Consider the following 27,406-nt stretch of genomic DNA (forward strand, 5'->3'; position numbering starts at 1 on the left):
CCACCGTGCACGCCAGCATGGGTCACACCCACCTTCGGGCCTCCTAGGGCTTCCCAGCTGCACACTTGTGCCTGGATCCCTCCGCCCACCCCCGACCTTCTGGCGAGCTCCCTGCCATTGCTGGTGGCCTGCACACTTCTGTCACTGAGCTGTGACGTGGGCTTTGCCAGTGTGTTTGGTAGATGAGACCCTGTCCCGCGCTCCATGCTGAGTGGTCCCTGGCCAGCACATGCTCAGCACGCCAGGTGCACCCAATGCCCACCTTGTTAGTTCCCACCAATGCCACTGGCTCTCCAGGGAGGGACAGTCAGGCAGGGACGGGGACAGCCGCTGAGTCTGGCTGAAGGGGAGGAGTTCCGGGGGTAAAGAGTCCTGCAGGCACATTTCATTCTGTGGCACCCCGGCCAGGTGGTGGGGAGAGGTGATGGGCAGAGGGTGGGGAAGGGAAACTGTCCCAGTGAGCCTGAGAATGGCTTCTTCCTGAACTACGGACTAAGGGCGCTGTCAACAAACCAAAGCCAGGGACAGTCACGGCCGCCACTCGGGGGGCACAAGAAGCCTGTGGGACTCACTCGGTCTCACCCAGGACACCTCTCACAGCCACCACCCCTGGTACAGAGAGATGAGGACCCTCAGAACCTCTCAAAGAGAGGGCAGGGCAGTGCGGCTGGGGTGATAGCAGGGACCCTGCACTGGGGACCATCACTCTGCCCCTGTTTTCCAGACCAGCCCTGCGACAGATGCAGAGACACGTATCCGTAGGAATGATGGTCCGCAACACTGAGGGCTCGTCACGTCTGAAGAGGTCTGAGTCACAGCCTGTCCCAGCACATGTTGAAAGCACACACAGCAGGTGGCTCACCTGGCGACACACTTAGGAAGCGCCTTCCCTAGTCTCGAGCCGGCGTGGAGGGGAGACCTCTTCACATCACGCATCCCAGCCACACAGAATTGACCATGTCTCTCTAATCCACCCAGAAACCTTTTCCGGCAAAGACCTGAAGTTTTCTTAAAATGTCATCATTTGTCTTTTCTCCTGTCACCAGGATCAGCAGCTGGAATTTGTTTTGAAGCCGTTTTCCAAGTGTTTGCTACTGCATCACTGCCTGGATGCCCAAAGGACAGGCCAGGGCACCACGTGGGAAGGGGTCTGGCCCTCGGTAGCTCGAGGTCAGGCTCCAGGACACCGACAAACTCTCCAGACAAGCACAGAGGTACAAGAATGGAAGGTGGAAAGGGCTATCCTGTTCACTGGTCTGGAGGGTCCCCTCCATGAAAGGTGATCCTCTCCTCGGGTCTGCAACAGGTAGCACACCGTGGTGGGCGGGCATGCTGGAGCGAGATGTCCCTGTGGTTCCCTCTGGGAACAGACAGGCCAGGCCAAGACCACCCACGAGGCTCCTGCTTCTAAAGGTCCCACACCTCCCTGTGGTGCCACGCTGGGGACAGCCTTTTAACATGGGCCTTGGGAGACATCCCAGGGCCAAAGCCTACCATCCACAGGATATAGCCCTTTGGGGTCGTGCTAAAGTAGGAAGAACTAATCCAACAATTTAAGACTGCCTACAGCTCACTGTATTTAAAATAGAGACTATTCTGGAAAATTTAGAATATTGGTTGGGGCTGTCAAAAGCTTCAAAGGGAATCTCACTCATCACCCCGAATGTAACCAACTTTGAAAATTCCTTCTCAACGTCATGCATCTGCAGTGAATGATTTTTGATATAATATGAAATAAAAGTGGCTTTCATTTTAAATCGTGAAATAACACTGATGGGAGTACAGGTGTAAGAAAGTTAAATGTTCATCTACCACTATAAAGTTAACGTAAATTGTTTGTAATATTAAGTCAAGAAATAACATTCGAGCACACAGAAGTCTAGAAAAGCCAGGGATGGATGGTGCTGGCCTGTGGGAGTTCTTCCACTGGCACATCCAGAAAAGCTAGAGAAATTCTTTTTAGAATCTATTTAAAGGCTCTGGAGTGCTCCACAGTTGTCAGTGGGGCTGAAATCCAAGAGCAGAATAGAGAGATGAGCACATTGACAGCCAGACCTTCCACTCGTGGAGGAGAAGTGCAAGGCATTGCAAGGTAGGAGATGTTTGCTCTGCATGGATCACAGTGAGAACAGGAGCGCGTGTCACACAGAAGGAAAGACAACAGAAAAGGAAAATGGACGAGAGGACCAAGAATTTCACTAAAGGTTATCTAGTGCCCAGCAAGCAAATGGAAAGGCCTTTGGCCTCTTTTAGTCCTCAGAAAAATACAGATTAAACCCATGTGCTGCCCCTACACACCCAGCAAGGGTTTAAGTCAAGGAGGCCAACAGCAAAGATGCAAACAGCCTCACCATCCTGGCGAGCGAGGAGCGTGCACATGGCGCCACAGGGGTACCCAGCGCACTCCCAGAGGGCACAGCAGACGTTTGAGCAGCGTCACCTGCAGTGGCCAACACTGTTAGCCATGGAGTGGACAAACTGTAGTAATGGGAACCTAGCAGGGTGACAGCCAGCCAGCTTCATGCAGCAGCAGGGGCAACTTCACACATGTCAGGCCAGAGATAAAGCATTAGTGACCAGATATGGGATGGCTCTGCTTTTAGATGTTTCAGAAAGACGTAACTCACCTGTGGTGACCGTGACAGTGACAGTGGCTGTGGATGAGGAGGGCTGAGGGGCTCCCGAGGGGTGGTTCTGTTCCGTTCTGTTTTCTGACTGGACGGCTGGTGACAGGTGAGCTCACCTGGTCATGATACAGGGTCATCAAAATATACAGTGAACATTTAGCTTAAAAAGCCATGGATTCCCCCTTAGCCCTCCCCTCGCTTCCAGCACGCTTAATGCCATTGTTCTCGCCACTGTCTGAAGCGATTCTGTAAGCCCCGTGTCGGGAGTATCTTCTCATGGCTGCCCCAATGTCCTGCATTGGCTCAAAATGTTTACAGCAATTTCTGTCAAATAAAAACATGACACTGTGTCTGCCTTACCCACTGGCTCTGGCATTGTGACTTCTGGCTCTTCCCTGAAGCCCAACGTAAAAATAACCCTAAAAGGGAAATATCGAGGCTGCCAGGACAGCACATCTAAAGACACTCAGGAAAGAGGACTCCAGAGCTGCTGCAGGAAGTGACGGGGACAATGGTTAAGTGTGTTTGTAACAAGGGGAAGGACCTTGGGTATTCATGGCAATGGGTCTTACTGCGTTCATTTTTCCTAATTTAAATGTTAACTACAGTTTTCAATCGTACATCATACATTTTATCTGTATCCATTAATTCACTTACTGCTCTAACATTTAACGTCAGAAAATTTCCTGTAGCTGTTAAAGGAATGAAAGACACATAGTATTCTGATTTGTGTGGAGTGAACGGACCCCTCCCTCAGGGACTCATGCTCCTGCTGTGACCTGCTCCCCTGCTTGGACCGAGCACCACTGGGGAGGGACAGAGGCTGCCACGTGATTGTGAGCCTTTGGTATCTCTTCCTATTGAACTGTGCCAGCAATTCACTGAAATGCTCAAAACAGGCAAAAAGAAATAGCTACTTCCATAGAGTAGAATCGGTAAGTTCTGCCAGTGACAGAAGGCAGAGAACAGAGAAAATTAGCTGGAATTTTAAAATTAAACCAGCAACAAAAGAAATAAAACTACTTCAACAGATTAATATATATGCAAATATACATACATACATACATGTGTATAGTTCTGCTTGATTTTCTTTTTCTTGAGATTAAAGGAATTTTAATGTTTTCCTTAGCAGTTAAACATTTTATTTCTCAGTGGCCATAATAACTTCCATTTAGATCATGCATTTAAGAAATGAAACATTTTCATTTTACAGAAAATTCCATGGAAAGACCTTGCTAAGGTTTCTGTGGCCTTGGGCACCCAGGTCCAGGCTGCTCTGACAAAGTGACTTTATTCCTGAAGAGTGGGGACCCGGCCTAAGGAAATCAGGTTTCTTTTCCTGGCTCAGGCTGCACCTCCTGGGAAGGTTGCCCACCTGTGGGGAGGTTATCAGACCCCACGACACACCCTGCAGGAAGCCACGCTCCAGGGTGACTCTACAGGTGCTGACTATATTCTGCTGCTCAAGTGGCCCTCAGGCCTCAAACTCAAGGCCACATTCATGGTTTCTGCTATAATGGGGGTGGCTAACTTGCTCCCAGCACCCTTCCAGGTGGCAGCTGTGTTCTTAGGCCAGCATCCTCCAAGCCTGCAGGCCATGCCAAGCCCAGGTCAGCAGTCTCTGCTGACCAGTGAGCTCTGTGGAGAGGATGCTGGACTCCAGGCACAGGGGCAAACACAGCAACCAGAGCTGGTGTGGGGCACTGGCTGCAGAAGGATTCCCCTGGCCTTGCTCAGGCTGCAGCCCCAAAATGAGCCGTGGCCCCAGCCCCTCTTTCCCGAGAGCCAGGGGGGCACTCTGGGCTTGGGATCAGGGCCAAGCGATGGGTCTGTCCAAGTGGTTCAACCCCTGTGAGCAGGAAGTGGAGTGGGAGGAGGTGCTGTGGAGGGACCCAGGAGGCACAGGGGAGGGACAGGACAGGAGGCAGGAAGTGTGACCCACACAAGATTTGGAAGCGCCACGTGATGGGCCAGTGGGTGGACAGGTGACGGATGGACAGATGGTCACCATGGAGGGCAGCATGGAAGTCGCACAAGGTAAGGCCCGAGATGCCCGCTGGCATTGGCCAGCTGGGGTCAGCTATGGGCAGCAGTGCAGGAAGGACTCGAGGCTGGGTGGGCACAGGTGAGGAGGGAGTCGGCGGTGGGGAGAGCATTTGTTCCAAGATGGAAGAGCTATGGGGACATGGACTCAGGAAGACCCCGGGGGCCGAGGCAAGCCCCAGAGGGGAGAGACGGTGCTTTGGGGTGAGCGAGACTGAGGTATGGAGGGAGCCCCAAAACCCACAGGGGCAGACTCGGACATGGCACAGCCTGAGGGTGCACTCAGAGTCACAAGTGTGGAAGCAGCAGGCCAAACGTGCAGCACAAACCCTGATCTCCAGAGCTGCAGGAGTGGCCGCTTCGCTCAGCGCGGCTGTGGGCGTTTACTCATGGGGCGGGGGGCTTGGCTCCAGGCCTCCCGCCACTTTGATGGGAGATTTTCTGCAAAGTGCTCCACCTTCTGAGTCAGAGCTGGAGTGATCTGGGGGGAAGTAGCTCAAACTGTCTCAACTGTTTTTAAGGAAAGGATGTTGGAAAACACACGTGCACACACTCACATGCACACTTTTCCTCGTTAGAAGAAAAGCCACTGGCCAACTTTTACACGGACATATGTTGCCAATAGTGGAGCTGACTCCAAACTCGGCCCCGCTGCTTCTGACACCTCCAAAGGGGCAAACCCAGCTGGCTGGGAGAAGGCCCAGTCACCACAGGCTCCACAGTCCCGCGTCCCAACCCACTCGGGGGTCTGTGTCCCACCCAGAGCAGGAACAGACTTCGGCACAGGAGCGCCATGAGGAAGCCAGGAATTTGCCAGCTGCTCTTTCTTTTCGTGAAGCACAAGCCTGATAAAAAGAAGAAAGAAGGCAGAGGAAAGTGAAGCAGCCCGCACCACTGCAGCAAGCGGGAGCGACTGACTTGCACTGGCTCCCACAGCCCCGGACAGCCCTGAGGACAGTGCAGGCCTTGTGGGCAAGGTGAGCATTTCAGCCCACACTGAAGCTCAGCAGCACAGATTCCCCAAGGTCAGCAGGCGTGGCTACCCACAGTGCACTCCAGAGAGCAGCTCCGACTGTGCCTGGTCTGTCTGAGGGACACACTCGCCTCCCAGCCCAGGCCAGCGGGACTCCCACTGCAGGAGTTTGGGGAGAGCTGCTCCCCAAGAAGGGTTGGGCCTGGCCAGGAAGGCCAGAGGCCCAAGGCCAAAGCTGCCCTGAAGTCATGCTGCATGCCTCTCCAAGCCTGGGTCTCCTCGGCAGGAGCCACATGATGCGGGCATGGCTACCATGTGCAGCCAAGGTGGCTCAGGCACAGGGCTGTGCCTCCACCCCAGCTGCTGGCTGCAGCCTCTGCCTTTCCAGCTGGGGTGGCCCTCTGTAGTGGCTGTGATGTTGTGACCGCACATGAACTGTGTGTGTGACCACCTGTGACCTGTGTGCTCTGGGGTTCTTAAGCCTTGGCAGCGCCAGGAAGCAGCTAATTAATACACAGGTGTGGGAGCTGCAAGGCGCACATAGGTGAGCTTGTTGGTGACCACAGGCTCCCTGAGAACACATTGGAGTACGCACATGTGGGTGTCTGTGCCTCTGGGAGACCTGTGAGCCCCACAGGCCAGGTTCTTCCCAGGCCTGCCTGGGCCTCCATCCGCAGCACCCGCCAGAGCAGAGGCCCCCACTGGATGCCACCTGCCACACCTCACCTGGTGCCCTCAGCAAGGGAGCTGAGCAGGGCCCTGTTCGGGCCTGCCATGTCCCACGGCTCAGTGATGGGGGCGTGGTCTCTGCTGAGGCCATGGGAGAAACCCAGCTAAGACGCATGTCTGCCCCAGGCTGTGCTTTGCTGCAGTGTGCAAGTGCCAGCCAGAGACCAGGACACATCCACACCCAAATGTTCTGCGGGCGCCATGGTGCCTCCCCAGTGGTGCAGCTTGAGGCCTTGGGCGAGTGGGTTCCGATTTGTGGAGCTCCCAGCCCCTCAAAATACCCGCACTTGCTGGGAGCCACCAGAGTGTCCACACAGGTGTCTGCAGCACACATTCAGGCCCCACCTAGAGATAAGCACAAGGCACCCAAATGGCACAAGCTCCCAACTTGATTTTTAAGAAATGGGGTCCACTGTGCTGCCCAGGCCAGCCTCCACCTCCTCAGCCTCCCTGGTGCTGGCACACAGGCATGCAGGACTGAGTCTGGCGCCCCCAAATGCTTCTCCACATGGCTCTGACTGCCCCTGGGTTTTTGTTCCTACAGAGGCCGCCTGGTCCACAACATGTCCCCAGCCACCCCAGATCCCCAGATCCCAGAGAAAAGAGAAGCCCGTGGCTGGGACCACAGCCTGCCTGTCCTGGGCTGGAGTCCTGACTGCTGGAGAACTGAGTGTGGCCACATCTGGGGACAGGGTCCTAGAAAGACAAGGCAAAACGAGGGACCAGCTGGCCTTGTCTTGAGGTAGTGAAGCCTGGATGCAGGATGGGGAAACTGCGGGCCGCTCCCTGCTCAGGAGGGCCACCTCACTGTGGCAGGGTGGTGGGGACGCTGGCCTTGCCTTGCTGGGCCTCAGTTTCCCCTGTGAGGTGGCATCTTGAGCTTGGTTTCCAGGAAGACCCAGGCAGTGTATCTTGGTCCGGCGCTGCCCACACCGAGCACCAGGGGGCGCCACCCACCGCAATGGGGAGAGCTCAGGGACAGGGAGGAACAGCGAAACTACAGAGGCAGGGGACAAAGGGGGACCCACACCTGCACACAGTCCACACACTCCACACACATGCCACACACAAAATGCATAACACAATATGCAAACAACGCACTGCATACACACTCCACACGTCACATCGCACCGACACTGCACACAATGTTCCATACATTCCACACATACCACACCACACTCCACACACAACATACCACACACAGAACACACGTTCATACATACATTTGACATGCATTCTACACAGCACACATTATACACACAGTCCACAATCCCACCCCCTACACAGTCCACACACGACACTTTTCATGTGCTATATTCATATACACCTGTACACATACATGTGCCACACTGCTATACACACGACACACATTTCACACATTCCACCCAGTATACCACACATGCGTGCACACAGCCACCCCACACACTACCGCTCCTGCCTCCCCAACACCCACAGGTGGCTGACAGTACCTGGGGCTGGTTAACTCCTGGGAAGCAGCCCTGTGATGGCCCCAGGGGCTGTCTGGGAAGACCACCATGTGTCCCAGCCCTGCAGCCCCTGCAACTCACGGAATGGTGCTGGTGCCCATGAGCACATCAACCAGGTCCGGGCCCAGCACCCGGGCACAGGGCAGTGGGCAGTAAGCTGGCAGGGACAGTGACAGCACCGTCACACACAGCTGCAGGATGGCTGCCTGAGCTGCTGCCCAGTGTGGCAGAGTGAGAAGCCGGAGGAGGTGGCGCAAGGGCTGCCTGCTACCGTGGGTCCGGGCAGAGGTCTGGGCTCTGAGTGCTGACAGCCTGCAGGGTCAGCAGCCCCTCACTGCCAGGGCGCTGACAGCCGTGGCCCGGCTGCAGCCCTCCCGGTGCCCCCAGCCTCTCCCAGGCCGCAATGGACACATGAGCAGGGCCGCGCCCACCACCTGTCTCCTCTGCCCCTCAGCAGCGCCCTTGCCGAGGCCATGGGGCCCTCCTGGAGCTGGAGGATGGGACGGTGCCAGCCTCCTTCCCAGAGTGCCTTCAGATGCTACCTCATTCCTCGGAGACGACTGTGGGACAGGAGGCTAAAGTTCTCCCCTCCCTGACCCATGCCCCACACCCCACTGTGGAGGCAGACGGCAGGGGTGCCAGGAGCTCAGGGACAGGCTGGGGTGGGACTCACAGCCCTCTACACCCCAGGGAGGGGCCTGGGCTTGTGTGTCTCCCTGGGCCAGGCTGTCTGGCACCGTCCTGGGTCTCAAGAGCCCCCGGGAGAGGACCCTGTGTTCACTTTGGGCTCCAGCCCTCAGCACGAAGTACTGTCGCAGAGTAGCGGTACAGCAGCTGTGTGGACTGAAGCCCACTCGGGCTGTGGGGCGGGCAGTTTGCAGGCAGGACTCCGACTCCCCGGAGCCCTGAAGATGGACATGGGGGTCCACACCCTGGGCCGCCACAGGGTGCCCGGATGCTCGTCCCCACCATAGCCCCATGCTCCCAGGGCAGGGCCAGCGCTGTGTCCCAGGGCCACAAGGTGTTTGCAGCAGCAGTGGGCCAGTGTCCTGTGCAGTGACATCCCTGCCTCGGCCACTGAGTCCTCCTCCCTTTCACAGTGCTGAGGTCGGCACGCTCATCCTTAAACTGGGGGAGGAATCGGAGACCGCAGGTGGCCTGACCCAGTCTGCACACGGGTGTCTCCCTGTTCCAACATCACCACTGCCAGGCGAGCACCCGTGAGAATCACACAGGCCCGGTCCCATGCAAGTCTCTCACAGGGCCTGGTGGGCACTGCCTGCGTGGGTGCTGTGGTAGATGAGGAGCTCCAGGTGGAGGGGAGCCCCGGGGGCCATGGGGGAGAGGCAGAGCAGTGGATTTCTCTCCTGGCCGGGTTCCGATCCCCACACTCCTGGGCCAGCGGGCAGAGCCTGGGGCTTCTCTCACACTGTGCTGCCTGGAGAGACCACAGCAGTGCCGAGCGCCGGGGAGGAGAGGACAGGAGTGTCCAGACCCGGCCTGCGCCCCCGGGAGCCCCTGCCCCAGGTCAGACTGGAGCTTTCTGCCAACACGGCTGCCCACAGAGTGGCCTGGCCCAGAAGGAGTCCGGCTTCCGCCAGGTGGCACCTTGTGTGTGCAGTGCTGCCCACCTGCTGTTGAGCCTTCGCCTCATTCTCCCAGTGCCTTTGCACTGTGGAGGGGACTCGGGCAGGAGGAAACTGAGCCGGAGGGGACACCACTTCCCGAGGTCCCACGGCTTGGGGGCCGAGGCTAGTCAGGCTGCTGCAGGGACCACGGCTCATGGCAGCCGCACTCCTCAACTAGCCCCGGGACCTCCTTCCCACCCGATGCGTCCTGCCGGTGGTGTCCGGGGTCTTCGTGGGAGACCAGGAGGCAGAGTCCCGTTTCCGGCCACATAGAGGCAGCTTGTGGCAGATCCAGGCCCTGCTGAGAGCCTGGCGCCATGGCCACATAAACGCCCCGTTGTGTGCAGATGAGGCCGGCGTTGCTCCCGTGGCCCCTGCGCAGACACGGGCCATGCCCCGCCCACCCGTGGATTCCCCCATTGCCGTTAGCACACGCAGACCACGCTGCTGCCTCTCAGAAAGGGATGCGTCTGCCGTTGAAGCAGCAGCGGCCAGGGACAGAGAGACCGGGCCTGGCTGCTCCCGCACCCATGGGCAGCTATCCAGGTGTCGCTCTCCCCAACCTCCTCTGGTCCTGTTCCCTGCCACCCCAACACACACGCACGTATACGCAAGCACGCACAGCACCCTTTCACCCTTTCCAGCCAAGGAAGCCAGGATTTTCCTGCTTCTAACTCAGGTGCTTGGACAGCCTGCCTCTTACAGCCTGGGTGGAACCAGACAGGCCCTGGCAGTTTCCTCCACCTGGCCTCCCTCCCGCCAGGCCTGCCACTCAGTCCCCAGGTCACAGCACGCAGAGTAGTAACAGCAGAGAGCCAGCCCCCAGCGGGCAGGCAGCAGGGTCCCTTAGCCATGCGGTCCCTGCATCACCCGGGGAACCTAGGAGACCCTGGCTGCTGCCGGAGCGGACACCATGGCCGACACAAGTGATGGCACTCAAAGCCCCGAGTGGAGTCCTGGTCTCTCAGAAGGAGCACGTGGGTCCCGGGCGATGCTGTGTTGGCCCCGCTGGAGCCTCCTGGCCGTGCCTGGCCATGCCTGGCTCTGGGCCTGTTCTCTGACGCTGGCCCACAGTCCCTGCCCAGGTCGCCGGCGGGCTAGTGACAGCACATGGGGTGGTGCCTGTCCTCCTCTTCCCTGGGCTGCGTGGACCCTTGTGGGCTCACGGTGAGATCTGTGCACCGTCCCTCAGGTTGCCTTAGTCTTTGGCTTAGGCTTGTCTACAACTCCATGTTGTAGACTAAATTAATTATTACAAAATTCTCTACTGAGTTAATCAACAGAGAATTAGAAGTAATTGAGTTAAACACTCATGGAGCACAGAATGGTGCGGCTGAGTAACCGCACGTCTCTCCCATGGCTCCGGCTGCTAAAGCTGTTCTCCCTAATTAACCCTCTGGGTTTTGTTAAAGCTCTAAATCAGCCACTAACCGCTCCGAGCTCAGGGAGGTGAGGGGAGGATGGGCGGCCCAGCCCCAGGAGCCAGGACCAGCTGGCAAGGGGCCAGGGGTCAGCACCCAGTGCCATCACTGCCAGCAGGACTCTGGCCTGGGACCTTGCTGTCACCGCTGCTGGCCGGGAGCACCTCACAGACCTGGAGTGTGTCTTGCTTTCTCAACATTCAGCAATAGCGGTGAGCTCACCTGGCGGGGTTTCAGCGACATCCACCATCAAGCTGACAGCCGGTGAACAGGCTTGGAGTCCTCTGAGCGAGGGACAGCAGCAGTGCCATCTGGGCCTCGGGATTCCCCTCGATGTGGACAGTGAACTGGGTCACCACACAACAGCTCCAGCTCCAGGTCCTGACAGGGGTCTCCCGGGCTCCAGGATCTGCTGCACCTCCGCCTCCTGCCTCAGCTCTGGGCAGCTCCCAGCCTCCATCTCCACCAGGCCCTCCCTCAGCTGCCCACCTGTGGCTGGTCAGCTTAGGATGGTGTCAGCTGTGATGGTTGATTGATTGCATCAACTTGAATAAAGGGCGTCCTGCTAAACTGGCCCAGCACAGCTCTGGGTGTGGAAGACTCACCCTAGGGCGGCTTGTCATCAGAATGCTATGAACGAATGAAAACAAAGGAGGATGGCAAGGCTGCTTTCGTCTTCTTTAGAGGAGCCCAGTCTTCCCCTTCATCTTGGATGTTGTCCCCTGGCCTCCGGCACTGACCTTCGGCCTCCTGACGCAGACTCACACGGGATACTGCACGAAGCTCCAGGCTTCGACTGGCTTCTTCGGGTCCCCAGCGGGCAGGGGGGCCCTCTGTACTCTTCACACCCGACTCTGGGTGGCCACTGCGGGCCACTCTGTGAGTCCTTATGGATTCTCATGTCTTGCATTAGCTCTGCTTCTCCAGGAAGCACTGACGGATACATCAGACATGTCTCAGTTGAGGCCACTGTCACCCTAAATAACTGATGACACTGGCAGCGACCCAATTTCAAGGTCACATCCCAAGGCACTGGGGGTCAAGACCTTGCCACATCCTTTTCGGCAGACCCAAAGGAATCCACGATATGACACCAAGATCTTGCCATTCGGTGTTTGTCTTGAGTTCTTTTGTTGGAGGACTGGGAGTTGAATTCAGGGCCTCACTCATGCTAGACAAGTGTCCCACCCCTAAGCTACAAGCCAGCCCTCTTTAGTGTAGTCCCCACAGTGTCATCCCACGCAGGACCTTGTTAAGTTGCCCAGGCTGGACTCAAGCTTGCAATTCTCCTCCTTGTCTCCCAAGTGCTGGTTTACACGTTGCCACTGCGCCTGGCTGGAGAGGCTGAGGTTTTCAACCGAGGTCAGTGGGTATAACTCACAGGGCCACGGAAGCTCACATGCCAAGGTTGCACCCAAATTCTGTTCCCACAACGAAAGCCTTCTGACTAGAAGGACAGTATTCTAATTACAAGAATTACAAGAATGCTAATTCAAGAATGCTTTCTCTTGTCCTTCATGAGCCTTGTTTGCATCAGAGAACTGAGAATAACCGGGGCACTGCCAGGGGGAGACTGGGTAAGAGAACATCTGCTGCATGGAGTGTTTGCTACTCAGTTGCTAAAAATAAAATGAGGCAGATCAATAAATGCTGTGGTAAACACTAAGAAGTTATGAGGGAAAAAACCAAGATGCAGAAGACCTGCATCGTTAGCTTTTACCACTTAAAAATATCTGCTAATACACATATCTCAGTATAAGTTAAGTGTGCGCAAGTAAACTGCGCTTATTTCCTTGTGAAGAATTTCTGGAAGAACGCTTCTGTCCATGGTAACCGACTCTGGGAAGGACAGTGACCAACTGTGGGACATTTGAATCACTTACTTTTTAAAATGAGAGTATGCTTTTTAACCTAGGGCTTTTTGTTCATGTTGTTGATTTATTCAAAGGTGGTGTCAGCTTTCTGTCACTGTGAGCAAATATAACTGTGAGAATAAGCTTACAAAAAGCAAGGTTTGTTTTGATTCAGGGTTTTACTCTGGGGTGCCCTGGCTGTGGCTCTGGGCTACACCACTGCAGCATGTCCTGGTGGGATCATGGGGCCCAGATGCTCACCTTGCGGTGTCCAGGAAGCACAGAAAGACAGACAGGGGCTGGGATTCCCGTCTCCCTCGAGGCCATGCCCCCAGGGACCTCACTTCCTCCTTCAGGCCCCTCCTCCTGAAGTTCTGCCATCTCTCAGTATGGCCAAGATGGAGGCCAAGCCTTTGACATACAGACCTATGGGGACATCCCAGTTCCAGACTACAGTGGATAAAAGATAAGAAACACAAAAAAGAAAACAAACCCAGTCTATTGCTGCGTCCTGGCCTAAGACCAACACAGGAATTGGGGTCACTGTAGTGCCATACCTCTGCCCAGCCAGCCCATGTCTTTCCTAAGGGTCACTTAGGTCTCTAATCACTATTCCTGCAGGCTCTTGAGAACAGGAGTTGGGACAGTGTTCTCCTTAGAAGCGGAGGAAGCTGAGGCATGGTGGGTCCCCATCCTCAGAGAGCTCTGCCTTTGCCTCGGTTGGCCTGGGAGCATCTAGGCGGCCCTGGGCTGTCCAGTTCCTCTGCGCTATTCTACCACAGCATGGCAGCCACCCACCAGAAGCTAGACTTCAGAGGGCTTGCCACGCTCCAAGTCCTGCAGAGAAGCCAGGCACAATCCCTGCCCCAAGGCCGGATCAACCCCTGAGCTCCTCCAACCTGATCAGTTACCAGGAAGAACTGTGTGAAAGCCTAGGAGCAGCACCGACCATGGCTCTGGACAGGAAACAGCCAGGCACCCTCTTCCTCCTCTTCCTCCTTTCTCATTCTCTGTATCTTCTTTCTCTACTGCCTCTTCCTCCTTTTCCCCTCCTCCTCCTCCTCCTCTTCCTCCTCTTCCTCCTCACCACCGGTTCATGAAGCCTCTCCTCTAAGCAAAAGGAGACAAACCCTATAGGACAAGAGCACTGAGTGTCCTCCTGTCACTTCCTCCAGAGACACCGCTGGCTTTCGTGGCCTGTGGCTTCTCCAGGTGAAGCACAGCTGTCACCCTTCACCTCCTCTGTCCCACGTCCGTGAGCTGCTGTCTTCAATCTCCACGGTGCTTGTCCCATCCACTTCTCAGGTACTGTCCCACCTCCGAGTCACGGCCCTGGCCCCGAGTCTGCCGTGCTCTTCCCTTCTCCTGCAGGCCTAAGTCAGTTCTCCTGCCCACCGCCAGCTGGGGACTGGAAGGGGCACTCGCAGTAAGAGCCTCTGCCTCTGCTGCTGGAGCTGGAACAATAAGAGGACGGACATTGGATCCCACCATTGCTCTGTCTGCCTGCAGCCCACGGGCCCCGGCAAGCCAGGTGTCCCCAGCCCTGGGGCACAGCCGAGACCCGAGATGGAGGGGATGCGTTCGGTGGGGCCAGGGTCCTGGCGCAGGGAGGCAGGGGTTCTGGGGCAGGGCTGCGGGTGCTCTCTGGTCTGCGGGCCGGATGGGGCTGATGGGTGCTGGGCAGGGTGGTCATGGCCTGCCCACTGTCCCCCTTGGCGGCAGCGGATATAGCATTTAATTTGCACCTTGACAAGCATCTGCCCCTTAAAACGCTCAACTGTTATGTTCTTCTAAGATGTCTGTCACAGGGAGACTTTCCAGCCAGGAAGAACAGCAGGGGGCTGGAGGTAGAGGGGTGCAGGGTGGCCCAGCCAGGACTGGGGAACTTAGGAGCAGCAAAGGACTAGGGAGGAGGCCAGGCCGAGGGCCTTCAGGACAACCGACCCCCTCCTTCCCGCTAACCCCCAAGCACAACAGCAGGAAGCCCAAGGAGTGCGAACACGGGGGAGTGCAGCTGCCTTCCAGTCTGAGGCACCGGTGGCAGCCTGTCACCCCCCTCCCTGCAAGGATCTTGCTTTCTGGGGAAGAGCAGAGGAGCTGCCAGCTCCAGATGTTGGCGAAAGTCCCTGAGGTGGACATGTGCCCGGCAGCATGGCTGTCAGAGCTGGGCCACGGACTCGGCGTCCTGCTCCAAAGACAGTGTGGGTCTCGAGGTTGGCCACAGTCAGAATGTCGACCCTTCAGGCTGGGAAGAGCCCTTGTATCCCATGTCCCTCTCCCAAACTGAACCCGCACCCAGGTGCCCTGCAGCTCCAGAGAGAGACACAGGTCCCCACGTGCCACGCCCTGGCTGGCACGGAGCCATCAGCTTCCGGTTCTCACCATGGAAACGCTCAGGCCTGGTTCCTTGGTGCACTGACCCTGGGCGTGTGCTCTTTGTGTATACAGCTAATGGGAAGAGGAGGATGTCTCTTTTCTTTTTTCAAAATGTGCAATTATGGCAGTTAAAACATTGCTAAAACAAAGAGTACAAGCTTCTACTAATCAACCGTGACTCATCATTATCTTTTTCCTATATATTTGCCACAAGGATATGAAACCTTAATGCATAAAATCAAACATTAAAAACATAGTTAATGAAAGCATTGTAAAAACAACTGGAGATGAAGTAAGCACCAACACACTGTGCTCTAAGGAGTATCTGGACATGATCGTTCCTCCTCCTCCTCACTAAAATACAAGTCTCCCAGGATTGTAACAAATTTCTACCTTCAAGGCCATCTGAGCCTACGAAAAATCCAAGTGAGCATCTGGACTTTTAAAATTATTATTTGGACTTTCTAATTATTTTTCTCCTGCAACAACAAGGTGCAGCTGTTTTGGAAGTGACCAAAGAGGCAAGGTGACCTCCTCAGACGGGGGCAACTAGACGCCTCTGAACTTCTCCGGTTTGTGCGTGTGTTTCTTGGCAGGAGGCGGGCTCTCCCTGTGTGAGGATGCTCTTCCTGCTTCATGAACTGCCTGGACAAGGAGATTGGGGGGACTTTCTGGAACTGAACTGGAAGCAGAGATCCCTTGCTTCTCAGTGATGTGGAATTAAGAAGAAACAATTTAAAGCTTTCTGGCTTCAACAAAGGAACCCTTAAAAATGCAGTGTGAGCTGGGCATGGTGGCGCATGCCTGTAATCCCAGCACTGAGGAGGCTGAGGCAGGAGGTTCACTGTGAGTTCGAGACCAGCCTGGGATACACAGTGAGTTCCAGGTCAGTCTCAACTACACAGTGAGACTCTGTCTCAAAAAACAAACAACAAACAAAAAAAGCAGTGTGAAAAACAGTGAATTCCAGTCCTGTGTGCAACTGGGACACACAGGGAAAGGGCTCGGGGCCACATTCAGGCAGAGGGTACGAGGACACTGGGAAGGAAAGGCTCTCAGCCCTGGCAGGGCCTGCAGAGGCCCCGAGAGCCACCTGCATCCTGTCATTCCAGCTCTCTGCCTCGGCCACACATCACAGGAGTCTTCCGGGATAGACCTGCCCCATGCCCTCCCCTCGCGTCCGCCCGCCCAGCTGGGGGCACACTCCCAGAAGGGAAGCAGTGCCACGGTGGCCGCCTGAGCCCTGCGTGGACATCACCCATCCTTGACTTCCCTCCTCACCCGGCAGGGACCCAGCTCTGAGCTTGTGAGACACAGACCGGCTGAAGACCTCAGCAGCAGCACGGGAGGCTGACAGGGTTTGGCAGTGGCTGTCAGGTACACCTGAGCTGGTCCCCATGAGCGGAACTCACAGGTACCTGCACAAGGAACACGAGAAACTGAGGGGCCATCATTGCTCTATCAGTGTCACAACTGCCTAAAACCCAGTGAGCATCCAGACGCTGCAGGAGCTGGGGACCCCAGTGGGGGCTGTGGCAGAAAGGCCAGGGCTGGCTGGCAGATTCCTGTCCAAGCAGGCAAGCACAGTACTTGCCACTGCGGAGTTTAGGCTCCAGCTGGAAAGCTATTGAATTGGAATGGGATCTGCAACAGGTGAAAGGGGTCACGGACCCCTGGGCTCCCTTCTCGGTCTTGACAGCTTTTTGGGTCCCAGAATAATACACAAATCTAATTTGGAAGACTGTTCTTAGGAAACAAGCCAACTTTAGGAAAGAACACGGCATCTAGAATAGTCCCACCAGGACCTTCAGGGAACCCTGCTGTGACAGAGCCCAGGCAGGGCACAGGCAGAGACTGCAGGGGCTGTGCCAGCCAAGGGCCAACCGGAAAGCCTGTGCCAGCATGGACAGGAGGTGCCTGCCGCGCACCATGGTGCCTGCAGGTGGCGCTGTACTGTGGGGCCAGCCTTGTCCATCTGAACACAGTCTGGGGGGCTGGAACCAAAGCAGACCTAACAAGACCCAGTATCCAGATGCCTCGGGGCGGGTCTGTGGTTTGGAAACAAGGGAAGGACACCCACATAGGTGTTCCGGGTCTCTGGCTCAAATGGGAGCTACCTGGAAGGTACCTGGCGGTCAGTCCCTAAGCCCCCTGCCTCACCCAACCCTGTAAACCCAGTGTGGAAGGGTTCAGCCCTGGACCCCAGATGAAGGGGCCTCGTTAAGGTGAAGGTGACTCCTAGTGCTCAGCGGTGGGGAACCTGGTGTCTGCATTATAACCAGACCAAATAAAGATGTCAAAGAAATATGGCAGTGAAAACTCCCCAAGTCTCAAGCTCCCTGCTGTTGAGAGGGGAAAAAGAGACAGTGTACAGATGGGAAACACTGTGCTTTTTGAAATAAAGGAATTCGGTACCTATCCACCCGCGGTGTGGCCGCTGCTTAGACTGCTGAGTGCGTTTACTGTTGAAATGAACAGGAAGGCACCGACGGGAGCCAAGGCGAGGCAAGCCTGTCCCACGCATTGGTCTCCCACTGAGAAGGACACGCGGGCACTGTTCTGTGTGGAGGCTGATTTATTAGAGTGTTTTTATTAACAAGCTCTCCTCAGCTAGCTCTGAGTGCACTAAAGCAGCAGGCACGTTGGTGTCGAGGTTTGGCAGCGGACAGTCCACAGAGCTGCACCGCCCTCTCGCAGTTCTGTCGCAGCTCTGCACACTGCCCTGGCCGGGCCTGTGACCAGCCTCGCCCAGGAAATGGTTCAATAGAAGCTTTGGTTCGCTGTGACTGAAATGTTCCAAGTTCAAGACTGCACCAGCCTGTGACAAGGTCGACTCGGCTCCCCTTGCTGCTTTGCCATTCCGATGCTGTGCACCAGAGACTTTGCTTCTGGTCTCCCCGCCACCCTCCCCGTGTCTGGCATCCCTGTCTCTGCGGAGACCCCTTTGATGATCCTCAGGATGACAGTGTGGGAGCCATGAAGAGCCAGAATCCCCACAGGCCAGCGGCGACAGCTCTGCAGCCCCAGAGGGCTGAGTGTCAGAGCCCAGCACGCCACGTGCGCCAGTCTTGTCCCAGGGCTCTGGGGCCTGCACATGGGGCGTCTGCGGGAGGTGACAGTTCTGAGGCGGGGAGCTCTGCCTTCTGGGTGGCTTCCCCTGGCCCTGCAGGCAGGGACAGGGGTGTGAGTGCGGGTGTGGGAGGTGGTGCACGAAACTCTCGGGGGCTGGATGTGCTACCTGCAGAGGCAGCACCCCGTTCTGGATCTGGAGAAAGCTGGCTGGGGCAGGGGTGCAGTGGCCACATGCAGAGTCGTCCACCTGCTGGCAAGAGTGTGAGCTGCACATCAGGAGTCTGTAGGCGTGCAGGCAGTGGCATCTCTGATTCAGGGAGTAAAAGGGGTGCACAGGGTGTGGCTCAGGACAGGGCGGGAGCAGGGCAGTGCTCTGGCTGTGCTCCCCAGCGTGGGCCGCATGCCCAGGCCCCCCCGAGCCCCCCACTGGGCTGCCGAGAAGGTCGGTGCAGAGGTATGTCTCCTCGTGTGAGGTCTCCCCTGAGGCTGTGCAGCCGTGGGACGCCAGCGGTTCCAGCGGTTCCAACTCGTAAAGCTCCCGCTCCCGCTCTGGCTTCTGGCCCTGGGGATCCATGTGGCACACATCCGAGGGATGGGCTTTGCCCTGCCCTTTGTCGCCAGGACCTGAGGACAGGGCATGGGCAAAGGCTCTAGACTGGAGCCTCCTGGGCAGCGGGACCTGCCCACAGGAGCCCTGTGGCCCAAGGCACCGGCACATGCACTGGAAGAAGAAGGTGGCAAAGGCCCAACTGACGCACATAACGAGCATCATGAAGGTGCCCAGCTGTGCGTAGGCCAGCACAGTGGATGGCATCATCATGGCCCCAGCCACGAAGGTGGTCAGGGCGGCCATGGCGATGGCCGAGCCCATGCGGCTCAGAGAGAAGATCACCTTGCCCTCCCGATCGGGGTCTGGGGCCAGGCGGTACGCAACCCCATAATGGACAGCAAAATCCACAGACAGCCCCACGGCCACCGAGATGGTGACGGACTCCAGAACGTTCAACTCCCAGCCCAGCAGGACCAGGGACCCCACAGTGACGAAGATGGTGCCGGCGATGGAGACAATGGCGTACAGGCTGATGACGACATTCCACGTGGTCAGCAGCATCACGCTGAAGGCCACTGCCACCGACAGCCCCATGGCGATGAGGGTGCCATCCGAGAGGCTGTCCTGGAGGTCATAGAACTCCAGGCTGCTCACAAACCAGCCATTGCCGAGGCCCTCGGGTGCAGAGCGCAGCTCCTGGGAGATCCACGAGTCCACCTCGCTGTAGAACTGGTGCATCTTCTCGTAGGCCAGCGTGAAGAGGTGGGCACTCTGGAACTCTAGCACCACGGCCCGGATGGTGTCGTTGACGTCGAAACGTGGCCCCGGCGTCCTGCTGTCCAGGTGGTAGCCTGTGCTCCTCTCCAGCTCCATGATGGCCCTCTTGATGCACAGCTCGAAGACCTCCTGCTTGTAGGGGAAGCTCCAGTGGCTGCAGCACGGGTACAGGGCGGGCTCATCACAGTCCTGGTTCTCCATCCACTGCTTGAAGGTCTCGATGAAGCAGCTGGTGAAGTCCTGCTCATCAGTCTGGTAGAAGAACGTCTGGTTCCTCAGCTTCTGGCAGAAGTGCAGAATCCAGGCCTGGGACGCAGGGCTGGCGATGTTGAAGGTGCTGTCCAGCGTCAGTTTGCCCTTGCTCTTGGGGTTGAGCGGGTTGCCGTTGTCCTTGGGGGACACGCCCCAGACCACAGTGATGGGCATGTGCAGCTCCTCGCCGTGGTGCACGCGCTCAAACATGAACAGCTTCTTGTACTCAGCGTCGTAGCGCTCAAACGGGTGGGATGCGCGGAACACCTGGAACTCGGACAGCTCCAGGGAGGGCAGCTTCATCTTGGGGTTCACACACACGATGTAGGCACCGCCCACCGTCAGCGCAAGGAACCACAAGAGCCACAGGTAGCGGAACTTAATGACGACGCACGGCAGCACTTTCTCGAAGAAGATCCGGGAGGCCTCAGAAACAGCGAGGAGCAGCTGGTGGCACTTCCGGCGGGCCACAGTCCAGCAGCTCTTGTCATCGTACAGCAGCTGCTGGGGCTTCCGGAAGCAGTTGAAGATGTTGAGCAGGTAGCGCTCGTGCAGCACGACCACAGCCGGGAGCCAGGTGACCATCAGGACGTAGTTCACCAGGATGGCGGTGCCCGCGTACACCCCAAAGCACCTGATGGCCGTGATGTTGCTGACGTAGTTGGCGTAGAAGGCGGCAGCGGTGGTGAAGCTGGTGACGAACATAGACAGGGCGGCATGCTGCAGGGTGGTGCTCACCGTCTCGGAGGTCTTGGCGTGAGGCTTGTCACACTTGGTGTAGGTCCACACGTCACACAGTACAAACGCGTCATCGGCCCCGATTCCAACCAGAATGATGAGTGCGGTGAGGTTCATGAAAGGGAAAAATTCGAAGTTAAACACCACGCGGTAGAGGAAATAGGAGACGATCAGGGAACTGATGACGGCGAACATCGTCATCAGCGTGATGAACACGGACTTGGTGTACACACACATGACCAGCAGGACGATGACGATGGCGATGGCCGGGTACACCGTGTCCATCAGCAGATAGTCCTGGAACAGGCTGTGCTTGATGCCGAACTCGATGCCGGTGACGGTCGTCACGCCGTCGGACGAGTTCCAGCTCTCGAAGTTGTCCAGGTAAATGCTCATCATGCTCTTCCCCTTCTCCGTGGGCGAGAACAGCATGCTGTACTTCAGCGCCGGCGCGGTGCGCTCCTCCACCTTCGGGCCCAGGAAGTCCTTGTCCACCAGGTAGTGCAGGATCTGGTACACGGCGTTGTACTTGGTGCACTTGCGTGGCACGCTGGCGCACTTGAGCTGGTCCTTCCTCCGCGCCGCTGCGTCCCAGCAGTCGGGCCCCAGGGTGCCGTTCTGGTAGTGTCTGGCACAGGTGCGCAGCAGCTTCAGGGTGTGGGCCACGTCGCGCTCCACGATGCTCTGACAGGACGACCTGTTGTTCAGGATGGCGATGTAGTTGCCCAAGGTCCAGCTTGGGCAGCAGGAGGCAGCCGTGGTCCTCTGGCAGAGATCGCCGAACTGGGGGTGGGCCCTGATCTGTAGAGACACAGGGCAGGACCCGTGTTTAGAAGGCGTGGTTGGGGAGGTGGCCACTGCCTCGTGGGAAGGTTAGGGGCTCAGTGACCGACCTCTACACCAGAGGTCAGTGCCACACTGCTGAAATGTCTCTAAAACCATTCCCCACTACGTACTGGGCTCTGAGTTACTTTATTCTGACCTACAAACTAGTGTGTGGAGTAAATTACAAGTGCGAAGCAAGAGCGGCCAGTGCAGGTTTGCAGGACAAAATTCACACCTGTGTGGTGGAAGCTCTGTCAAGGCCTTGTAAACAGCAGCTCGTGGAGAAGCCGTGAAGCCTGTGTGTGTACAGGACTAAGAAGCAATCACTCCATTCATATTTCAAAGAGATCTGTGGCTTAAAATTTCTTATCAGCATGATCTTTTTGGTGGCACAGATTCAATGCCCCAACCAACACAGCTGGAGGCAAAGGTGCTATTCCAAGAAAACGGCTGAGGGCCCTTATATATGTTCCTGAAACTCCTAGCTTAGACCCTAACCCAAGGCAAGGTCACCAAGGGCCAGCCTCTGTCTGGGGTGATGCGTGCCCTTCTGAACAAGGCACGATGCTGTTTGTCCCTGTGCCACGTAAGGACACGAGGAGCCAGCCTGGGGCAGACACCACTCTGCAGACCCCTCGATCTCAGACATGCCACTGCCTGAACTCTCAGAGTAAATTCGCTGTTTATTAATTCCCAGTCAGAGCAATTCAAAGAAACTAAGACAAAAACTGCCCAGTGAATCAAAAATCGACCCTTGAAATATCCAAACACTGATGTCATGGTGCACAAAGGATTTAGTTTCCCCCTGGGATTTGGGTAGAAAAGGGAATGGTTTCTAAATCAAAACATTATGTTTTATCTGATCTTAATGTATACCAATAATAAGCAGGAACTTGATTATTTCTTTAAATTCTTAAAAAGGTTTTCAGGATGGCTAAAAGCTCCTCGTGAACCCCAAGGAATGAGGAGATGGGACTGGATTCGGCATGGACTGTCCTTCACGGGAACACACTCTGTGGAGAGGGCTTCCCTTCCTGGGGCTGTTCTTGCCAACAGAAAGTAAAACAGGGTCTTCACCCTGGCCTTGCTAGATGACCAGAAGCAGGGACAGCCTCTCTCCCTTCGTCCCGGAAAGTGACGGCAGTGCCCCTCCCCACACTGCCAGAGCCCCTCCTAGCAGCACAGCAGCAGATGCCTGGCCTCACTGCCGTCCCTCCTCTCAGACAGGGCTGTTCCAGGAAAAGCTTGGAAGTTCAAGGGCCTGGACACTTCTCTGGTGGGACGGAACATGCCCTTCGCCCTAGTGAGCCAGGCTGTGCCAACCTGGGTTGTGAGGCCTTTGCAAAGTGGAGAAGGTGGCACAAAGTGACTCTGTGACTTGGCTCAACCTAAGGCCAAGTTACCGTGGTCCCTCAAACCTCCTGCAGCACTGGGCTGGGTCTAAGCCGGGTCAGGGGCCAAGGACGCAGGCCTGGGAGTGGGCACTGGAAATGCTGAAGAGGTGACCTGCACGCAGGGTTTCAAAACAGTTTATTCTTACAGAAAATCTCCACAATAAGAGGCCACATTTGTTTGCTGTTCTTTAAAGATACACTGAGAGTCAAGAAAAACAAGCTAAAAGGGTTATTGTTCAAACATACAAAAATAATATTTACTTTCACAGACTTCCTTTCTAAGCTCATTCTTTAAAGCAAAAATATTTTATGAAACGGTAATTCACATTTGAGCCTGTGAAAACCATTTACATGCTAACTGGGTGAGAATCGAATCACTGAATGGATCCAGGGCCCGGACTGGCACCTGCTGGGTTCCGCGGCATTAATCAGCTGCTCCCAGGCGAATGTGCAGGCCCAGGGCAGCCTGTGACCCAAGAGACCAGTGACGCAGCCCTGGGGCCCCAGGTCCCAGATGGAAGAGAATGAACTGTGGCTGCAGGAACCACCACCAGCTCGGCCAGCAGCACTGGGGTCACAGAGCAGCTGGCAAGTCAAGTGGGAATGCCGAGCACTCTCCTGCAAACCCCTCCCAGGACGGCGGTTACAGCACGCACCCTGGACCAGAGATGAAGGACGCTGGGCACTCTACACTGAGCTGCTGCCATGCCGATGGCTGCTGTCGACCAGAAATGCACGTCAGCCATGCAGAGCCAGCGTCAGACTCAAAAGCGGGGCTGCCGAAGCACAGCCTTTCAGAAACTGCTTTTGAGGGCTCCGCCGGGCTGAGGAGCAAGGGCAGAGAGAAGCCACCGTGACCAGGGTCCTAACCGCCCTGAGCTGGACGAGTGTCCTGACTCTAAGGGTCGGACCGCAAGGAATACTGCGCTCTCAGGTTAGGATATGGCCCCCTGCCCGTCCTTCAGAGGAGATGATGCCCACTGAGCACCGCTGTGAGATGAGCACAGCACAGCGCCCCTTGCCCTCATGTGCTCACAGGGAGGCAGGAAAACCCCACACAAAGATAAACAACGGGCTGAATGTGGCAAGTGCGGTGTCGGGTGTGAGGACTTACTGGCACTCAGAGGGAGCGCCACAGCCAGAGAGCACAGTGCTGCTGGGCATGGCAGCACACGCCTGCGATCCCAGCACTGGGGAGTTTGAGGCCAGCCTGAGCTACACAGTGAGTTCAAGCCCAGGCTGGGATCTGCAAACTATGCTTGTCTTGTTCTTGCTGGGGATAAAAAGCTGAGCTCCTGCTTGGCCACCCCTCCTTAGGAGCCTGGTAAACACCCAGACCAGCACAGTCCATCTGCTCCTTTGGACACTCTACACCAGGGGCAGGGAACCCATGGCACGCATGCTGCAGCAGGCTGTTTATACCAATGCAAGCTCTAAAAGGCCTGCCGCCACTGGGCTAGGTATACAGATGCTCCACTCCAAGCCGCAGAAAGCCATGCTTAGATTCTGCTGCTTTCCTTCCTCAAAGCAGTGCTTCTGCAGTAACATTCCCTGCTACCCGGCCACCTGCAATCATCTGAGATTCGGTAACCATCTCTGACGAGCATGCTGTTCCGAGCATGGAGACCGTTGGGGCTTCCCCTTTCTGTCTTGGCCACAGGAAAAGGAAAGGTGCTTATCTAAAAAGACCTGTGTGCACTGCTATGACTTCAGCCACAGACAGGAAACTGCTTTTCCCTCTGACTGTCAGGAGGCAGGGACAAGGGCAGCTCCCCAACAGGGCAGAGGATGGAGAGGCAGGCAGGCTGGAGGGGACGTCTCGTCCTCGGCTCTCAGGTCTTCTGATCCATCTGACCTGTCACCGCCATATGCTGATGGTTGTCATCAGACGAACAGTTGGGCAGGTGGACAAACTAATATGCTGTCTCCACTGACAGAAGTGATCATAGCACAGTACTGCTCCTGGGGTTTTGAGTCTTTGACTCCATTCGGACTCTCACAAGTGCTCCTGGAACAGATGGACAGTCGTGCAGTAACACGGGTACTTTCCAGGCCATGCTGACCAGCGTGGCGACGGCTTGTGCAGTAAAACAGAACAAAGCACAGTGGATGGGAGACGCGCTTTCCACGACAGAGCGCAGAGGCTGGTGGGTCAGGCCGGACTCTTGAGTCCACCCTGGCTGGCTTCAAATCTTGGATCTGACTTAGCATTGGTGGGGACTTTTCCAGTCTACAAAATGAATAACTAATAGCGTCTAGTTCTAACATGGTCACGAAACTCATTTCATGGTCATGAAATAACTCATTAAAGGGCCTAGAGCACTTCCTGGCACTCCTGGTCAGCCCTGGACATATGGCAGCTATTAATTAATTAAGCAAACTCCACGAGCCAGGCGCTTCATGCAGGCAGGGTCAGGTGGCCAGAGGGCCCCTCTGTGGACGGGTGCCACACACCCTGCTCAGGCCCACACCCTGGCACAGTCTCCCAAATACCAGGTGTGGCTACACAATGGCGGCTTCAGAGTGAAGAGAAGCGTAACACAAGACAAGGAAAAACATCCATAGCCTCCAAGCCAGGGCCTGTTGGCTGCAGAAGAGAAGAAAATACGGTAAAAAGAAAACTGGCTGCTGATTAAGAAACTCTGTTTTGTTTATGGATCATTCATGGCTTTGGCCTGCTTGGAGTTTAGCAGAGAAAAGGTGGCAGTGACCCAGAAGTGACAACTCCTCGATGAGAAAGTCATTTCAAAGTGCACAGATGACGAACAGAGTAAAGCAGGAGGTCTGGGACCAACTAACTAGAGACAGGGCAGGCCCCTCAGGTCCCGGAGTGACTCCTAGCAGCCTCAGGAGCCCACGACCGTTCATTCTGTGAGGAAAGCCTCGTGGCAGGGCAAGGTGGCACCCTGTTGTCAGCCTGGCTGTTCGTGGGCGGCACCTCAGTGGCACATCCTGGAGCTGAGCACGGTGAGTCCCTTCTCCGCCTGGACAGTGACACCGGGAGGCAGCTGCCCTGTGGAGAAGCCAGCAGCTCCTCAGACCTGGGGCCGGCTTCAGGTCTTCCGAGCCAACATCTCTCCGGCCCTGGAGAAGACTGAGAAAGTGCTGACTTCCCGCTTCCGGCCGTCCAAAGCAGCAGTTTCCACAGACACTGCCTTCCGCTGCCCTCTGCGCTCCATTTCCATTTGAGGTCCGTCTCAAAAGACCTAGAACTTCGAGGGGAGGTAGCTCACTGCATAATTAAGATGTCCACAACTGCCTTGGGGCAAGAGTAGAGAACAACGAACGTGCATTAGAAAAGAGAGAAAGTATAGCAGAAGAAAAACAGTTTAACTATTAACCCAAACAGAAACGCTCTGTGAAGACAGTCATGGAGAGAGAACAGGGCTGACAGGGAACGCAGCACGATTCACAGACAGGCACAGGGTGCTGCAGCCTGCTGGAGGTTACTCCTGTAGGGTGGCCTCTCTCCCAGGACTCACCTGCTGCGTAGACACCAGGCCAGGGGGTAAAGAAGGGCGGAGAACAGCACCTTACTGTGCTGGAGTTCAGGTTTGTTTTACATACCCTGGAGTTGTCTACATTGCACATGGATTTAATTGCAGGTAAATTCCACAGTGTCTCCCCTCCCGCAGAGGTAAACACTACTCTGGAATATCGTTCACCTGGTGATAACAAAAAGAAGAAAAGTGTCATTAGTTATTCATTCTTCATAAGATGCAGAACTCAAAAACAAATCAAGTGGGAACCACATAACATTAATTAGCAGCATTTCCTTTAGTAAATTCCTCCAGAAACTTTTCACAAAAGCAGTGCCATATATCGCCTTAGCCAAAGCTTTGGTACTTGGTATGTCTTCGAGCTGTAGGATGGAAATCAAATCTATCTCTGATCAGATTTTATTTAATTAATTAATTTATTTATTTATTGTTGGGTACTGGGGATTGAACTCAGGTCCTTGTACTTGTGAGGCACGCAGCATCACTGAGTTAAATCCCTGCACCCCCCTTTTTTGGTATGGTGAGGAGGATACAACTCAGGAACTTGTGCTTTCAAGGCAGGTGCGGTGCCACGGAGCTAAATCTCCAGCCCTGATCAGATTTTAATGAGGAAGAAAGATGCATAACAACTTTCAGCAGGAAATTAGTTGAAAGCTTCCCTCTTAATTTCACAACACACAAAATCAAAGAATGACACTCTCGGGCAGTGATGGTGAACCTTTTAGAGCTTTTGGTGATACAGATAGCCCACTGCCACACGAGTGCCTTGGGTTTGCCCCCACTGCGCTAAGGAGTCCCAGGAACAGAAGGTACAGCTGTGTAGCCAGCGGGAAGAGCACAGGTGATCAGAGTCTGGCCAAGCAGAGGACACGGGCCAGGATCGCAGGTGTGCGGCGCATTCCAAGTGCTTCTCCGACCCCTGTGCAACAGTCAGAAAACAACACTGTGACACGTAGGATGGGGCGGTGGCCCGGAAAGGGTTTGGTGCTGTGGCCAGGCCCTGTCACTCTCTGCTGACTGCTAATGACTTCTGAGCTGCCTCTTCCTCTGTAAAATGGTGACAGCAGCATCTCTCTCGGGCAACTGTGAGAATTAAATGACATGATGAAAAACAGGTGCTTAATAAGCCTGCTTCTGTCTTAGTCATTAAGAAATTTAATA

At 55.8% G+C, this 27,406-nt stretch overlaps 1 protein-coding gene across 7 annotated transcripts in view; it reads right to left on the reverse strand.

The window, feature by feature from the left end:
* Positions 1 to 17,664: 17,664 nt before the first annotated feature.
* The window catches only part of Disp1 (dispatched RND transporter family member 1), a 158,337-nt gene continuing 148,595 nt past the window's right edge, over positions 17,665 to 27,406 (reverse strand). For all 7 annotated transcript variants that reach the window (XM_033762020.1, XM_033762018.1, XM_033762021.1 and 4 more), the window contains 2 exons: positions 26,313 to 26,410; positions 17,665 to 21,327 (listed from right to left, as the gene is read on the reverse strand). In XM_033762020.1, coding sequence (XP_033617911.1) covers positions 17,716 to 21,327; positions 26,313 to 26,410 — 3,710 coding nt within the window. In that variant the 3' untranslated portion in view covers positions 17,665 to 17,715. The remainder of the gene's footprint in view (positions 21,328 to 26,312; positions 26,411 to 27,406) is intronic.

The sequence above is a fragment of the Fukomys damarensis genome, unplaced genomic scaffold (assembly GCF_012274545.1).
Source record: "Fukomys damarensis isolate Sample0158 unplaced genomic scaffold, DMR_v1.0_HiC HiC_scaffold_11, whole genome shotgun sequence".
NCBI classification, from domain to species: Eukaryota; Metazoa; Chordata; class Mammalia; order Rodentia; family Bathyergidae; genus Fukomys; species Fukomys damarensis.